This window comes from Loa loa (assembly GCF_000183805.2).
Source record: "Loa loa unplaced genomic scaffold supercont3.368, whole genome shotgun sequence".
Taxonomy (NCBI): domain Eukaryota; kingdom Metazoa; phylum Nematoda; class Chromadorea; order Rhabditida; family Onchocercidae; genus Loa; species Loa loa.
The window spans coordinates 1,537-19,672 of NW_018108548.1; the positions used below are offsets into that span (position 1 = coordinate 1,537).

Genomic DNA, 18,136 nt, shown 5'->3' on the forward strand with positions numbered 1-18,136 from the left:
CTCAACCTCAAATGATCAATTGATTTCAAAGCAGGAATGATGATTGCCGAGCAATTTCCCATATTTTTGAAAGATAATAAATACGATGAAGGCATGTCAACTATTAATTTTCCGTCTCCCGGTAATTCTTATATTTTCGGTTAATCTCATCTGCGGCTATCTCATCCATCTTTAAACTACAAAAAAAAAAAAAATTAAAGGGGAAAAAATCATAGAATCTCAAATTGGCCTTCTATTAGCAAACAACATGCAATGATAATGATAATCAGACTTGCTGATGATAATTATATTACAACAGCATTGTGAATTACAAAACAGAAAAATTTACAATATAATTGTTATCATCAGTTGTTACCGTATTGGATATACGTGTACTAACAACGCACTTGGATAATTTATGACCGTACAATCAATTCATTATCAATATCAACATGTTGAAGCAATGTTACGCTTTCAAAAACAGGATCATAGTCTAAGTTGTCCGGTTTTTTCGTTTGTAATGCATCGGAAAGAATAATTTCCGTTATTGGTCCATCCCATTTCACGTAGAATTGCACCATCTGTTTTTGCGAGAAGAGCGCTTCATTTATGTGCATAAAATTAAATCGATGCGGAATATTATATATAATCTGTCGAAAAAAAAAGAGAATTATTACTTTGTCATTTTCTTCTCATTTGACGTAACATTTGTTATATTTCATGAACAAATTTGATAAATAGAAATTTACGATTATATTTCGATGCTAATATTACTTATTGTAGAGTAAGGTTCAATTTAAAAAGATGGTAAATTAAAAAAAAGAAAGGAAATGAGAAGTAACAAACCGCCAATACTTCTCCTGCATTTACAAATGATATACTGCCAATCTGATCGAACAACTCATCTCCATAAAGACCAGTTTCAATCCACATCGTAATGTTGTTGAATACCACCTAAGTGTTGGATTACTCTTTATTTCAATTTTTGGATGTTTAATTAATTATACCAAAAAGAAACAAACAACATGAGATTAATAGCACTGCCACTGTTCGGTGATTAGTCAGTATTTGTTAATTCTTTTCGGGATTTTATTAAATTTCTTCAGTAATAAAAAGTAATGCACAATGGATGAAAGAGAGAAGAAATTTATTTGAAAGTAAGGTTTGAACTAAACAATTAAACAATTAAATATGATATTTGCAAGATTAACATCCGTCAGAACACTAATTTATGTGTATTATATCAAAGCTTTTCAAGTATAAATGATAGTTTTGAGGGGAAATGAATTTATCACTACTGATTTCACTCATTTCATAATAAATTTTAAGCTATTATTATTCTGAGATAATTCCGCTTGAAAATACTCTTATGGAAATTCAACAAGAAAGTGAAGTCATATCATTTGGTAGTTATTTGAAATAGTTTAAAATTTACATACACTATTTTTATGCAAATAAAATATGTATGAGCTATAAGGCGTCTTGATTTCAGCGATGACAGTATTGCTGAAAAAGCCAGCAAAATGTGCTCGCTGACCTAAAAAGAAGGAATTAATGATGAGAGATAATAGAAAATTAGATAAAGAAGATTTGGAATATTTTGGAAAAGAATAAAACCTTTAACCTTCTAGAAAACCTTTTTCTTTTTCTCCTTCTGTCTTTTTCTCTTTTTCTCTTTTAATAAAGAAGATTACTGAATTAACATTCTTCTGATAGAAATAAAAATGTTAGAATAATTCTCAATTTGAACAATGAATCACTTAATTAGGCATAAAGATAGGAAACCAAAAAGTAACGCTAACAAATTTTTATAATCAAAAATGAAAGCATTTGAAAGGATGTATCGATATAAGAAGTGATCGAATCAAGAAGTATTCATGAAGCACTGAAAATGATGTCACTTCCAAGTCCTTCAGAGATAAATTACTCAGCAATTAGTTAACTTACTATATGACTAGGTAATGCAAGAAAAAGTTTACTTATATAAAAGCCACCAAAAGCAAATGTGGCATGATATGGCATTGGTGAACCCATTGATTCCAAGACCAGCTGATCCGTGTCACCATGAAACGGGTTTGGTTTACTCACATAACTCCGATATGCTTCAATAGTATTTTGCAAAGTAACAGCACCTTCAAAAGTGGTTGAACTGCTGGGGTTGAACATATCACCTGGGATGTTAAAATGCTAAAAAAAAAAGAAAAATAGAATTGAATTAAGTAAAGACAAAAAAAGAAAGTTGTTTGCTTCAGAAAGAAAATGCTAATCATAATGACAAAGAAATTTTCCTCATTCTTTTTTTTTTCTTTTTTGATCAATGAATTAAAAAAGGTTATATATATTTGGTGATGACAATGATGAGGATGAGATTTCGATCAATAAGTCGAAGTTTCGAGATTGAAAGGAGTTTGAGCTTGAACCAAAAGTTGTATGAGTAATATTAGCAATGCTTACGTTATACTGAAACATTTTTTTGCCTTGAACATAAAAATAATGAGCATGATCAACAATTCTATTAGCATATCCAATAACATAAACAAGCTCCGTGTAATATCCGGCATATCCATAAAAAAAGCCTTCTGGTTCTTGAAATACGCCGACTGCCTTGTACTGTAAGCATTACCATTTGTCACTATTAATGATCAAATGGAATAACTAATCAACTGATAATCACAATGATAAGGGAAGTCACATATAGCACGCATCATTAGATGCAATTATTTGAAAGTGTTTCACGATATAGTTAAGTAAAACAAAAAAAAAAATCAATAACGACAAACATCAGTCGAGTTGAAAAGTTTCCTGGTCACTACGATGCCTTTTTCATATATCCAATGAACGATTCTTATCGTCATGAAATATTTCTCACGATCGAACCAAAACGGATATTTGGGCAAAAAATTACCACCACCATGTGATAAGGTCACTGTGCCCTTGTCCAAATATCCTATTTGAAGTATATCAAAGCTAAAAGACCAAATTTGATATTAATTTGATAATTTCATATTTTTTTTCCAATTTAAATTCGACAACTTTTACAAACATTCAAATTTCATCTCTTTCCTGTTTGATAATTGCTTGATTATCACACTTGTTAACAATTCCAGTAAGTTTGTAGAGCGAAAAATACATCCGTAAATTGGATATACATCAAGGATTTGATAACATAAATCTCAAAGGTTAGAGAAAGATACGATGGAACTGATTGCTATCATAAAGAATGATTCAACAAAATCTTGTCTTGATTGATTGGAATGAAATCTTATGTAGGCCCTATTCTAGAATGTTTCTTGCATCCTTCTGTTACCGCTGATCTGCGAGAGCAGCGGCGCAGTGAGTGAAAAGCAAGAGAGGGCTGTTCTTATCAATATTTGATAAACTAATGCTTTAAAAGTTTTAATTAAAGTTTATCTCCAAATTAACAAAGTTTATTACTTTTGAACCTTGTAGTCCCTGATGCAAAGAAATCCAAAGTGGTCATTGGTCAAGAAAAGGATGGGAACTACTATTCTACAAAAATGATAACGCCGTCAAATATCGTTTATAATTTAAAGATAACACTTACGCATCTGTAGCAATGTCCTTGAAACGACGAACGAGAAGCCGAATTTGTTCACCTGGGTTAATTCCATCCCTTGCAGCTATTGCCATATATCTTCTTGAATCGATTTCCGAATATCCCCGCTGTAACGGATGCTGTATCGATCTGTTTTCTACCATACACGTGTAATATTGATAGAGAATGTGATCAATGAATAAAAGCAGATTAGGATGATTCAAGTGATCGAAAAGATAGGAAGATCATAAAAAAAGTTTCTTTTGATACAATTGCTGGATCACTAGAGGAAAGAAGTTAAGACAATCAAGCGGCTCTCAAAAAAGACTTTTTCCGATTGAGTTTACAACTGGCATATTTCGATAGCACTGAAAACGATGCTTAACGAATCGGATTTCTTTATTTACGCGAAAGTGCATGCACACGCACACATGCATACGTGAATTTGCATATGTTATGCATGCTTGTTTGCATTTCGATTGTGAAGCGTTTTTTTAATCATTTTCATAGTGTTAAAATTATTAGCAGCTGGTCGAAAAAGATATGAAATACCATTTCTTGGTCAGAGGGAAGAGAAAGGTTTAATTGTTGTTTACGTCACTGCCATTTTTAAGGTGAGGTCATTAAGTAGTTTTGAGTGAGGTCAATTTGAATAGTGGCGGGAAAGCGATTAGCAAACGAATTTTATAATTGCATATATTCAGTTTTCAGTGGCACTGGGAATTATAATTAAAATCAGAATAATCGAGGTTGAAGCCCTTTTCAGAAGAACAACTGTGGAGTGCGGGGAGGGAGCGACAGTTTAAAGCTATTTTTTTACTTAAAATAAGCTATTATTGTATGAAAAAATTCGAAATAATTCGTATAGCGAATGGAAGAAGTAATAAAATATTCTTTTCACTGCAAATAAAACCCGAGAAAATACTCCCTGTCAGAATAGGCTTGGAAATATGATATTTCAGGATTGGATGACTTGTCCATTTCCTCTTTTTATAGCTTTTCTGGATAGATATTGAAATATTATGGTTGTTAGGTAACATAATCGGTGATCTTTCGAAGAGATCGATCACTTACGCAATTAAATGGTCGTACAGCTACTGCGGTGCTAATGACAAAAGCGCCCACAAGAAACACCGATAAAACAGAATAGCAACGCATGATGAATGCAGCAATGACCGCTTTAGTATCTTTTGAAATTTTTATATTAAATCCTAATTAATATGCAAATTTCCAGCTGAAACACGATAACTTGAAAGATATGATGACTGTCACCTTGTAAGTAATGACAACTATATTTGTATGACAAGCTATCATTACAGAATTGCAACTATCTTACAAAATTGAAATATCGCAAATGATTGCAAAGTATTTCATTTGCAGACCGCGTTAATTGAATGTACCTCTGCTTTTAAGTTGGAGGTGATGGAGGGGGTGAGGGGTAGTGCAATGGTAGTATAAGTTTTGTTGACGAGTCGGTTTCTGGTTATTTTTATACAAAATATGGCACATTGTATGGAAAGATAGATGCACGAACTGTAAAAATCTTTGCAATGAAGTTAAATGGTGTTTGGAGTAAAAGTTTTTGACAACTAATTTATTTATCCATACTTTATAAGTTAGTGTCTGTATCTTCAGGATTCTCATGACAAACAGCAACGCAAACGTAGTATCTCTTGCGGCATCTATATGTACAACATCTGCATCGGATATGCCTCCAAGTCTTGCCAATCATCTGTATGAAAATGGTGCATTCATTGTAGGTGACATTCTGATTACATTCACAACTAGTCAGTTAACCAAGATAAATCGTTTAGTTCTTTATAAAACATCAACTGTTTATTTACCGTTACAACAAGAGATGAAAATTTGTTCAGTACTCTTTTATTCGTTTTTTTTCTCTGAATGAACCTTACATTCGTTTGGAAACGAGTTTTAATATCCTGTTCAATGCTAAAGAAGTTTATTTGCTTTTTTAATGCTGGATTTGAACATGAGAAGATATGCGTGCACTGTTGCCAACTGATCCCAATCATTGCCGTAAGCAGTGTATTAAATCTAATTTAAATTTAATTAAATTTAATCCATACTACAATTATCTTTTTAAATCTGACTCATATCATAGAAATAGAGTTCAGCGACAAGTGGATTTGAGCATGGGAATTTTTGCAGGTTTTTCTTGATGTACCTCAAACAACGGAATTCGGCATCGATTACAAGTCATGGCATGTGGGGCCAAAATTTCTCGGTTTAAAGATGATCCCTCCTGGCATCCACTTCATTTTTTTTAGCGTCAAGACGGCACCGCGCATTGGATTTTTTCATCATTTTAAGGAAAAGGAAATTTTGCTACGTAAATGGGATCCCATACGTGAAGATATGATAATCGAGCCATGTTCTGCAGATGAGGTAGTCACCAATTGTTTACGAACTTAGGAACTCATTAACATAAGTAATTCATAAGTCTATTTTGGGAGATTCATTTATAACTCGTTTGACCGATGTTACACAATCACTGTGAGATGCTTTGCTTTCAATAGCTGAACAGTATTGGTAATATGTATAGAAGTTTTTCCTGCGATATTATTATTGCTAAGTATTAGTATTCGTGGTATAAATATTGGTCCTTAATTAATAATTAGCATCTGGAACTTCTTTTCACTTTTTTTCATCTTTTATTTTGTAAAAAGTGAAAACCATTATATTTTGTAAGCCAAACAATTTCATTTTTTTATTACACACAGTTTTTTTGTTTTTGTTAGACGTAAGGTATATTTTGAATGAAGTCAAAATGATTTAGAAATCCTTTTCGTCGTTTTTTCCCCGGTTATTTCTTTATATTTAAATGCACAGTATAGTGGACAAGACCAGTATTTTGATCTGTCGATCTCAGTGGGATTTGAATTTTTGATTTTAGAATTTTTGATTTTGGATTTTAGATAGAGAGGGTACGTTTAAACTTGAAATCAATGGATGATGGTTTAGCGCCGTATCCTTTTGACACATACAGAATTTGGTTTTCCCTCAGCAATCATATTACAGGTTTGTGCGCTTGTTTACTTGAACACTAAAAACTTCAACCTTTGTCTTATAATATACTTTATATTTTCCCAATTTTCTCATCTTTCTAAATCATATCTGATAACTTTCGTCTGATCTCTATCAGCATTTCTTAATTTTGCAGAAAAAACGGTGGAAAGATTACGACCAGAGAATCAGTACAGTCGTATAACAGGTCAAGCGGAATTAGTCACTTTAGAAACCGAAATAATGGAAAAAGAAGATGTTAGTCCATTTTTTTAAATGATTTTTCTACTGTGCTTAATTTATTATCTCTAAGAAACTTTTCTCATTATTCCCCAAAATTTTATTGAACTCCCAAACCGCATTTTCTTTAACTCGAGTTTTTTCTGTCTGTATTTTTTTTTTTAAATTTGATATTGTGTAATATGCGCCAGTCTTGTGCTCATCAATATTTTCATTATTTCGAAGGTTTGCCTTCCTGTAAAAGATGTGCATATTGAAGATCTAGTTTATTAGCATTATTCAGTATTTGTTGTCTAATTGCTGCATAGTTTGTCAATGCTATCGAAAATTTGAAAAAGGATTATATTATTTTGAGCCTCTTTATTTTGTATTTAAATGGACTGGTTATGTGGAACACTGTGCGGAAGTGTGGCCATCGTAAAAAAATTGCACTTTTAATGACCAATTAATGTCGCATTTTTAGGTACATGGACATCCGTCATCTTGTGTTGATCGTGATCATCCAACCAGGATACGCTTTGTAGATGAAGATGGTCTTCCTATTATGAGGATTAGGGAAGGTTTTCAAATACGCTTCACCGAACTTCCTCTACATTCCGTGGTAGGTATAACTTCTTATTACTATTAGTTATTTCGTAGTTTCTCTTTTCCTACTTATTCTAATGATATTCATAAAAATAAGGACATCTGACTTTTGTCTACTTGACTTTGCTTGATTTTCGTTAAATTTTTTTCGAGACAAAAGTTCTTGATTTTTACATTTTGGCATTCGTTCCATGGATTCGTTTCTCCTCGTGGTGCTGTAACGATTTCTTCAATTTCTTCGACCTAATTTTGTTTTAGTTTGGTAAAGATCTGTATGAAATACACACAGAGAAATCATGGGGTAAGTGGTATGGTTTAAGATTGGGTCGAATTTATTTCGAAATTCAAGAAGAAAGTTCATTCCCGTCGTAAAGTTGGTCTCCTAAAAACTCCTGTTTTAGGCTGTTTCAGTTAATTCAGAGAATTCGTTGGATCGAAGTTGTCAGTTACACAAAATCCTTGTTGATCTTGATGGGAATTGGTCCGAATTTCTTGGAGAATTGCAGTTTGCATTCGTGTGCTTTCTGATAGGACAGGTAATAACTTGTCTGATCCAGCGTCTGAATAATTAATTTTATTTTTGAATATTTCACGATTAAGTACTAATTGTAGGTTTATGAAGGATTTGAACAGTGGAAACGACTGATTCATTTGTTGTGCAGCTGTACAAAGGAACTCGTAGAACATAAGGAGTTATACATAGCATTAATACCGGTGCTTCATTTCCAGTTAAGAGAATGTCCCGAAGACTTCTTTGTCGACATTGTTTCTCGAGATAATTTCCTAACAACTACACTTTCTCGGTTGTTCGGGAACATAAATGGTAAGTGAAATAACGTTTTAAATTCATGTAATTCTGCGTGGTTCGAGTTCAGAATTGATGGTTGGAGAGTTTCTACGAAATCCGATGGGTACTTCTTGCAAGCAAGGCAGTAAGAGTAGCAGTGCTTAATGATAACAAAATATTGGAGGTTGAAATCAGTTCCAAATAGCTAGCAGCTCAACAAACAATATATTTAATGAAGACCGTGAAGGCTCTAAATTTGTTTCGGGAGGTTTATGCTGTGGGTAAACAGCGATACATTTTCTCATGCAACTCTAGGGAGGCAAGTGACTGAATACTCCCAGTGGTTGTTTGGCATGATTTCTAACAAGTTCGAGGTTCCTTAGATTTGTTTAAGGAGAAAGCAGACGATTTGGAGAGAGTTGGCATATTGATATAATATTTGTGAATGATCCAAAGATCATTTCAAATCTTCATTTTCGAATTTATTTATAGACTGTGAGTCAGCGGATGCCGCATTAAAGGAAAGAGCTAAAAAATTCAAAAATTTCTTGACAAAACGGTTCAAGTGGAATTTCGATGTGCAAGATGAATGAAATCACTTTTCGTCAAGCTCAAAATTTTCATGTGTCGAGTCAGACTTCAGCATATTACTATCGATTTCCTTGTTTGCTGTTTCAAAACAATTGATACTAAGAACTACTATGAACTTTTCGTTACTCAAATACTGAATATGTTGGTGTCATTGTGGTTGACCGAATACTTGTGTAGTCGTATTTGTGATGGACTTGAATAGTATAAAATGCAGTTATGTTTCTATCTATTATTTGATGTTTTATCTCCATCTCAGACTTGAGTTATAACATTTTGCTGTCAGTTCTGTTGATATAATCACTCTCTTCTATAAAGTCACATGCATGTTAGCGATAATAAATAAGTTCCTCTTTGAACAACGATTTTGTGATTTGGGATGTTGGATCATATGTAATTTACGGATATATGGATGTAATGCGCGAGTTTCACTACATCGCTCTGGAATCAATTTTGATGCTGGCGTATTTACGTGAAATGTAGCTGTATTTTACTATATTTTATTAAATAAAATGGCAAAAGTGTGTAAAACAATGTCAATTTGGACAATATCAAGTTGGAATATTATGAAATAGGATCTCTGGAGAGGACACATCCAGTAATATTAGAGATTTCAATTTAAGTTTTAGATTCTAGTTCAGACAGCAGGATAACATTCTCTGTTTTTTGCTTTTTGTTCCGGTCTTTAAATTTAATCTCGTGGAGGTAATGGAGCTTACTTCCATGCATTAATTTGCGATTATGTGATGCCAATATTGTTTCTTTCATCTAATTGATTTAATTACCCAGGTTTGAGTGAATAGAGAGGAATCTGCAACTCTGTGGTCCGTTCCACAAGATATTTTCAAGAATAAAGAAATTTTCTATTTTAGGGCTAGTCTAAGATCTAGCCTTGCAATTAGGCTGTGACGGCTTCTGGACATTTCTCAAAGGGACCTGAGGATAAGAGTTTTCGACAGATAGATTTAGATCGACGTCCAAGACTACATCACTATTCAGTTTGTGTATATTCAGTTCTCAACTTTTCGCTACTGTGGTGGCTGCGAAATCTTGAACGAGCATCTGTGTCACTTGGTGTTCTCTGTCTGTTTACAGTTGAAAATTTCTTCATTTGTCCGACAGAACCTTTTCTGTTATACGACATTGACAGCGTCTTCTTCTAAAAAAATATAATTCAACTTTTCGAATTTATTCATTGTTATATGGCCCAGATTTCAGGAGAAACATGTTTCAAATGCTGATGTGCATTGCACGAGTCATGCTTTTAATTTTCAGCAGATTTCTGATAAAAATACCAAGTTGAGAATTGGAGCCTATCTATTTTATAAGATTGCCATAAGGAATATCTACCTGTTTAATACTCGTGGAACTTCGACCTGTGTCCTTCTTGCTGCTCCGTGAATGGACAAATGTATCCACAACTGTAGGTAATTTTTCCGATGGCATTGTACTCATTGTATGTAACGTCGTAAGATAATTCGTCTTAATACAAAAGCATTTAAGGATTGTCAATGTTGGACAATTCCAGTTATATCCAAATCTTTTCTAGCTTAACTTTATGGCTAAGAAATTTTCAAGAAATATTCAATTTCATTTAAATCTAGAAATGCCACATTGAGGATTGGAGGGTCATCCATTTTATGGAATGATGTGTTCGCGACAAACAGTTGTTGCTTTTAAATTACTTAGGAATAACAGGGATCGTCATACATAGGAATCATCAATATTACTTCGAATCATCAGTATTACTTAAATTACTTGGGAATAGTAGGAATCATCAGTAACTTACAGGTGTCGCGAGGTTTGGTATCACAGGTGAAGGTTTTTGTTTCATATGAGACATCTTTTCAAACGTCCTTCAAATAATTGCATTGATTAACATCGAGCAAATTTTATATTTTGCTAAATATTATCGCTTTCTTTGATTTAATTATCCTTTAAAGCACTTATTAATAAAAACTTGGAAGTATTCTTGTTTTTTGCTTCTCCACAAAAATTTGAGATGTTGTCTTACCAAACATTTTCGGAGGAGATTTTTCAGTTCATAATCTAAATCACCTTGAAATAGACTGTGTTGGTGATTCTTCACGCACTTTGTTTCTATTGATAATTAATGGTGCTGGCATCGACTGCATCTTCATCTCTTCTAGTTTCATGTCAATTTCAATCTGAGTTATGCTAATATTGTAATGTATTACGCAACTGAATTAGTTGGAATTGGAAAATGTACCATATAATGATCAAGGATATGAATTATTGATTTATTTCCCTTGCTCACAATATTCTCATTTAGCTCCTTTAACATTAACATACCATATAAGCAAGAATGATAATCGGTGCCATCGGTCCTTGTGCAGTGATACGAAGCATTTGTTGTGTCCTGATATCACCCCCACCCTTTTCTAGCAAATTTTCTAATCCGCTTACTTTCCAAATTTTATTGTGAATTACTCCATGTACCAACCATCTACGTTGTGTCGACTGTGATTTGAATTTGATATTCATTATTTGTTAACGAAAAGATAAAAAATTGGGAGTACTGATTTTTTTTTTCCTTCCCGAAAACGGATATATAACCTTAACGTAAAAATCAAACGTTCATATTATTGATTTTATTCAAAAATGCATTAAATTACCTAAATTAATCATACTTTCTATAAAAAATTCAACACAAAAACCTCTTCCAAAATTGCGCGCATTTTGCGAACCAGAAAATCACATAGTTGATCTTGGGCATCATCAGTTAGTTTGGATCGAATTTGTTTAAATTCTTTAACTTCTTGCAAAGCCTTCTACAAAGACTAGAGGTGGCTAGTCATCTTTTGTAAATTCTTGTAGCTTAAAATCTTGAGAACTCTAATAATTGTATCTTCTTTTACAAATTCTTAAATGCAATGTTACAATTGATAAGGAAGTACTAGTTCGAATTCATGCGATTTAAATACGTCTATGACAATGAATAGCTTAGGTAAGCTTCCTTTCAAGGGTTTGGAGGGTTACTTTACTTCCTCATTTATCGTAAAGATTATCATAAAGTTGATAAACATTTATGGATCATAAATTTACATTCAGATTTGAACTATCAACATGCAAATTTCGTAATACCTGAAGTACAGAGATGAATTCAAATCCTCGTGCCGTCCAATCAATTTCCAGCGTAAAACGTATGACTTTTGCATCTGTAGGAGTTATCTCTTTTGTTAGCGAATCAGTTTGCTCCCTATAAGATAATTGACTATATGCAAAATTTAACATCTAATTTGAAAAAACTGAACTGAGAAAAAAAATCACTGACGAAATAGCTTTTTTCCGCCGTACCATCACTTTTACACCACTAGCACTTCCTGTAGTTTTTGTACCGACGTCAATTTCAGCCGTTCGATCTGCCGATTGTACGATACGAAGCTTGAAATAGTTATTTTAAATAGATCTGTTTTATTGCTTTCCTTCTTTTTCAAATTCTACGGTTAGCGTTTCGTTTAAATTGAGCTGTATATGAAATTATCTAATGTATAAATTGTCAATCATTTTCTGACGATATCTTACAATTAAACCACTGAATTTTCTTAGCATTATCATCTATATTAGACATTTCCTCCCTTCACTTCACCTATATAGTGAATTTTAAAGATTAATTCATCCATACTTCTTCATTATTTTTACCCATAATAGCTCCTTCATGTTCCATTTTTTCCTCTTCCGGAATATCTTCGAAATCTTCACGCCCGTAAAATGTCTGCAAGGTGCAGAAGCAGTAGCACCAGTAGCAATAATAGCTACAACTTCACTATTAAATTAATTTATTTAGCATAAGGCATGTAAAGTTCGGAGTTCTATCAATCCTGAACACAAGTCTTTTTTTAAACGATTCTCACGGTTCGTTTTTGGCCAATACAGTTCAAATAATAATTGTATCCAATTCGATCAAGTCTTTAGATTTTGGTTGTAGTTATTAGTTTAGGAAATAGGAAAAAAAACAATGCTTGACGAAATTCATATTTCGTTTCAGTATTCATAATCAGTGAAACATAATTTAATCAAATAGTTAAATATATAATTCTCTTCAGCTTTAAGTCTCACAAATTTATTTCATTTCTTTCTACTGTTTTGTAAAATTTTTATCGATAACCTTTTTTCGCTGAGTCTCTCTGGCGACATAGGCGATCACAACAATAATAAGTTCCACTAAAGCTATCAAGAAAGCAATCAGTTGAGGTGCGTATGCTGGAAGACTCTCGACTGCAGATTGACACTGCCCCATGATTTTGGATGAAATAATCTAAGTGCTAGTAATTACGCTCACACTATCAAATTACATGCTTAATCAGAAGCAAAATTATAACTTGGTGAAAGACCGACCGATTCTGGTAAATGACACAAATGAAACAACCGAATTAAACTAAGTTGTGATGTGAATATAAACCTGATTACTACCACGAATCTGTCATATATACAATTATCGAGTCTCAAAAACTTCATTTCTTCTCATTTCCTTACTTCGATAGCTTTTCTTCCCGAACAATTGACCAAATATTGCAGTTAATGAAAGGCAATAAACTTGTCGAATCCTTATTATCAACAATCAGAGACTAAATTGACAATCTTTAATTGCTACTTTTTTAATAATCTTTTTAAAGATTGCTAAAGCTTTGAAAACACTTCCGAGGAATTTATGCACGTACCCGGAAGAATAGTGGAACAGCAAGCAGAAACATAAGCATAATTTTCTATCTCATCCTGGTGTTATCATTGTAAGGATAGTCTTATACATTAAAAAAAAGTTTCGTATACGTTCAGATTCTATCATTCGTTTCATACAAAGAAAAATTATCCCAGCTCATACTTTAGGAAGAAAAGATAAAAACTCCCCTAAATCCTGAAATGCATACCACATCATAGTAGCATTGAGTGAAATTCAGCAACTTGAACTGTATCACGCTTTATCAAGTAGTAAATAGCCAATATTGTACGGAATGAGAATGAGGAAGATTACAAGTGTAATTTTGAGAGAATGAGCAAATACATCGAAAAAAGCAACACAGCAAAAGATTTTCTTTTAAATTTTGCTCACATGAAGTTACCCGTGAACAATAATAATAATGATAACGGTTACAAGTGGAAAACAATCCTTTTAAAGATGTTTAAAACTTGTGATTAAACACTGAGTGAACCTACTAATTTGTGGTTAAATACATAATAATCTACATTTTCGATATCAGAAAAGAAATCAGCTAAATTTCTATTGTCCTTTTTCATAGTTTGGCATATGACCCCGAACTGTTTCCAACTCGTAAATTCCAAAATCAATTTGAGCTTTTTTGGAAGCTCTACAAAATGTCCAAGATTTCTCAAAAAAAAACCACAAATCATGATCATTTTCGTTCAAATTGTAAATCCCTAATATTAGAAAATGTGAATCAATTACAAGAGAAGTTAGGAGAGGTAGATAAATAAAAATTGTTAGGATGGGAAAAAAATGCTATATGCTACCTTTATGATGTTTCACAAGGTTTCTCCGAGTTTTAATCATTTTATCCTCAATGCTGTTGCTGTCCATCGCTTTTCGAGCCTGTCCATACCAAAAAAATTATTCTTTACCTCCATTCATGCGTATACAAATCTATGATGAAAGAAACTTAAAAGAATTTCTTCGATTTCATGTTAAAATCAAAGCTTTTTTGCCAATATAGAAAGAGATCAAAATGTCAATCACTATCGTCATCATTCAAAAGCATTCCCTTTTCCTTCATAAATTCCACCATTATCTGAAATTTTGATAGAAACTGCAATGATTAACGAGAACGTTGCCAAATTTATTTAAACATTCATTATATTGAACTTCTATTGATGAGACCGTCATGAAACTGCTACTCAAGCTCTCACAAAATTCATAAATTTATCTTTTCAGGATGGCTACCAGCATTGCTTTATTATTCAGCATAGCGTATCGATGATGAAACAGTTGGAGGCATTCCTTTTTCCTTTGTAAAATTTCACATATTAGTAGTCATAGTGTTTTGGTTAATTTATTTGATAATTATTTTACCGGTAGATACAAATATTTCACAAGTCAAGTTTAGAAAAAAAATACAAGTCACCCTCTCTTCCACAGCCATTGATATATATTCATTGCCATCACTGTGACGCTTTCGCACAATAAGATGATGATCGTTGTACTCATTAAGGTGTTGTCGTAGTACTGCATCCGTTGAAACCAGGAAATCATTCCTCAAAACCAAACAAGTTCGAATAAACTAATCCATTTTGGAACATGCTATCTTTTTCTCTTGCATTCAGTCATCATTAACAACTTAATTTTTCTAGAAAAAAGAGAAATTACCTGGCCAAACGAAAAAGCTCGAAAAATTCCACTGCTTTTTTCTTACGATAATAATGATTAGTGATAAGCTGAAGTAGTGAGCGGGAATTATTTGTTAACGACATCCAGACCACATCCAACGATGCAAACGTATGTGTATATCCTGAACCTTTCGGATTCAATCCTAATAGTTTCGAATAGCCAGCAAATACTTCGGCTTTATACGCTTGCATGGTATTTACATTGATGAAGAGAAAATTAAATGCATTCAATAATTTCTGAAACACATGGAAAATTCCCTTTTGTTCATATAATTTTATAAGCTTAAATACTTTGGCAAAAAGGTAATAAACATGATAAGAAAGTATTGGAGTAAAGTAAGGCATAAAATAAACAATCAAAAATAATAAAAACTAAAACAGACTTGAGTCCACAGCAAGCTTTTATTGACATGATCAACGGTAGCAATGATATGTGTATGTTTAGCTTTTGCAAATTCGGCTAGAGCCCATTGTTCAAGTGTTGTCCTGCAATTTGATCATGCTTGAAAGCAAAAGTAGTTTGGAAAAAGAAGAATAGTTTTCATCTTCCAATTCATTACTTAAATCATGGTAAACAATGTAATGAATATGGAAAAACCTCAATCCCGGTCCATCAATATTATGCAGTACAAGAACAACATCTTCATTTCTGTTATCTATAGCACGACCAACGGCATTTGCATACTCCAGCTGATTTTTACTCATAATAACCACTTTCAATGATAGATTTTTCTCCAAACACTGTAAAACCGTAAAATCGTTTTTTTCTTTTGACCATAAGTTGTTATTTTTCCAGCATATCATTAAATTAATTATACCGGTTTCATAGAATATGTTTCGAAAGAAAAAAACAAAAAAAACGAAAATGATTTGGAAACAAAAAGAATTTTGAAAATGAAAAACAATGTCAGGCAATCAGCAAACAATAATATTAATTAGTGAATGATGCTACCTTACTACTTAGTGGCACCTGTTGGTAAAAGTTATATCTCAATTACTCATTACTTGTGAATGACATTTCTTTCGACACAGCAAAAATATTTGGATAACTTAGAGATAAAATATTTAAATAAATGTTTGCCTGAAATATAATGTGTGAGTTAACCGTTGGTTGAAAACCATCAACGACAATATATGTGTAATCTTGCAATTGTTTTTCACAAAAACTTTGGACAAGCTTTCGCTTCGAACCCAGCCCAAAGATCTAAAATTAACAATAATTTCATTACAAATACGCGAAAGGATAGACAAAAAGAAATTGGCTAAGGGAGCCAACAATAATAAAAATACAATCCATCCCAGTTTCGTTATCAGTACTGCAAGTCAACCAGCAATGTCGATGAACTTATATCATCAAATATTGCAATATTTCTATCTCTCAATTTGAGGTTAAACAGCGAGCAAACTTCATCTATATTCAATCAAATCGGTGGTTTCCATTAAAACAAGTGAAAGCTTGGAGAGCACAGCAATTCATTTATGGATTAAAGTCGTGATTTACTAAATATTATGCATGACGACAAAAAATCTCTATAGTCTGATTATATTCGGAGATTCTGCTCTGGAAGAATCAAATAAAGTTAGAATATGTTCATGGTAAGATAGCAAAATAAAAGAAATAGGTATACAAAATACAACAGTTTGAGCTTACAATTAGATTAAAACCAGCCGCCAAATACGTTAACCAACGGGGAAACAAACGCTCTGCGTTAGTACATTCTCGAACAACAGCACGTGGAAGATGATCATCACATTTCTACAAAAAAATTGATATGGCTCTTTTTTTTCGCTCTTTGATTATTCCCCACTAAAATCATTTTTGTCACCTGCCAATAAAATTTGTTGCAAGATTGAATCCCGTAAAAAAATTTTTTTTAACAAGAACTTTCAAAAAATTACATTAAACCTAATGCATATCAGATTTTTCTTGTTCTAATAATATGCTTTTCTGAAAAAATTCGTCGTAGACTAAAATTCGAATACTTACTTCAAACCAATCTGAAAGTAATCGCAAATCGCATTCAACTGTATTGCAACGATTATCGTCCCCGTTATCTTCCTCACCCTGTCTTCGTCTATAAAAAGAAAGCAAATACTTGGATGTTTCATGAAAAAAATTCCACCTTTGATCAAATAACAAATACAACGATGATAAAAATGTAGGGTGACATTTAAAAAAGATGGACTTTTGCAAAAATACGCTAAACTATGTATATTTATAGACATGACAAAATAATGAAGGAATGTCTATATCCTCGTTTTTCTTATGAGAGTTTGAATTAAAAAGATGCTCTGTAATTATACAAAGACGCGTTTGAGATCAAGATGATCAAAAGAACAAGCATATGTCTAGTTCGACAAGTAACACAAAGAAAAGCTGTCGTGAAGTATCAACATTACAACATAGACTCTTCTAATTCTCAACTTATCTGAATTTCAATTCATTTGATGGAAATTAAGGACAAATTGAAGAAAACTCATTAAAAACAATATATGCTTAGATTATATCGAACTTCAAAAGCAGGAAAAAGTATAAAAATCACTTTTTTCGCCGCGCATGATCACTTCTATGACCAGACTTTAATCTTCCTTGATTAAAGTAATTGTCGATCACCGTTCGATGCCTCAATAATCCATCTAGTTCATCCTCATATTCCGACAAACTTCCGTTTTGTTCTTCCTCTTCTTCCGTTAACTCAGTCTCAGTACCTTTTTCCTCTTCTTCCTCCAGTACTGATGTTTCCTTCATCACCGATGAATTATTTCGTTTTTTAATATTTCTCTTTTTCTAAAAAATAATTTCAAATATATCCAGTCACTACTTAATAAATACATCTTGGACTTAAAAGTCCCATATTTTATTGGTTACACTTGTGAGAGCTCACCCACAAACTTCCTAATACTTATAAATTTGAGCATAATAATTCGTTTACATTCAGAAGGAATCAATTAAACAGAAGTCAGATAGATTAAATTATGCACAACGGTAATGACGTGATGTAGAAGACGAGGGAGAG

The 18,136-nt window shown here is 32.7% G+C and overlaps 4 protein-coding genes across 5 annotated transcripts; 1 reads left to right on the forward strand and 3 right to left on the reverse strand.

Moving 5' to 3' along the window:
• Positions 1 to 395: 395 nt before the first annotated feature.
• On the reverse strand, positions 396 to 3,699 carry LOAG_01428 (hypothetical protein; the record flags this gene model as incomplete). The annotated part of the gene is made up of 7 exons (XM_020445746.1): positions 396 to 629; positions 826 to 933; positions 1,419 to 1,516; positions 1,959 to 2,166; positions 2,434 to 2,589; positions 2,760 to 2,946; positions 3,545 to 3,699. The coding sequence occupies 7 exons, from the start codon at positions 3,697 to 3,699 to the stop codon at positions 396 to 398; spliced, it is 1,146 nt and encodes a 381-aa protein (XP_020303830.1).
• Positions 3,700 to 5,165: 1,466 nt separating this feature from the next.
• Positions 5,166 to 9,285, forward strand: LOAG_01429 (hypothetical protein). The gene is made up of 8 exons (XM_003136968.2): positions 5,166 to 5,291; positions 5,705 to 5,941; positions 6,472 to 6,574; positions 6,717 to 6,817; positions 7,263 to 7,400; positions 7,786 to 7,920; positions 7,997 to 8,207; positions 8,664 to 9,285. The coding sequence occupies exons 1-8, from the start codon at positions 5,178 to 5,180 to the stop codon at positions 8,762 to 8,764; spliced, it is 1,140 nt and encodes a 379-aa protein (XP_003137016.1). The 5' UTR covers positions 5,166 to 5,177; the 3' UTR covers positions 8,765 to 9,285.
• Positions 9,286 to 9,666: 381 nt separating this feature from the next.
• On the reverse strand, positions 9,667 to 13,020 carry LOAG_01430 (hypothetical protein; the record flags this gene model as incomplete). The annotated part of the gene is made up of 10 exons (XM_003136969.2): positions 9,667 to 9,918; positions 10,110 to 10,241; positions 10,549 to 10,615; positions 10,818 to 10,927; positions 11,073 to 11,240; positions 11,438 to 11,551; positions 11,865 to 11,979; positions 12,055 to 12,164; positions 12,406 to 12,495; positions 12,889 to 13,020. 10 exons carry the CDS (start codon positions 13,018 to 13,020, stop codon positions 9,751 to 9,753), a joined length of 1,206 nt encoding a protein of 401 aa, XP_003137017.1. The 3' UTR covers positions 9,667 to 9,750.
• A 1,260-nt stretch (positions 13,021 to 14,280) lies between these two features.
• LOAG_01431 lies at positions 14,281 to 17,902 on the reverse strand (the record flags this gene model as incomplete). 2 transcript variants are annotated; one of them, XM_020445747.1, is made up of 9 exons in its annotated part: positions 14,281 to 14,379; positions 14,858 to 14,987; positions 15,100 to 15,356; positions 15,503 to 15,605; positions 15,718 to 15,860; positions 16,201 to 16,323; positions 16,771 to 16,875; positions 17,107 to 17,194; positions 17,663 to 17,868. In XM_020445747.1, 9 exons carry the CDS (start codon positions 17,866 to 17,868, stop codon positions 14,347 to 14,349), a joined length of 1,188 nt encoding a protein of 395 aa, XP_020305006.1. The 2 variants fall into 2 exon arrangements, with proteins under 2 accessions (XP_020305006.1, XP_003137018.1); XM_003136970.2 differs by lacking the exon at positions 14,281 to 14,379 and adding an exon at positions 14,465 to 14,524 and having other exon boundaries at positions 17,663 to 17,902.
• Positions 17,903 to 18,136: the final 234 nt, after the last annotated feature.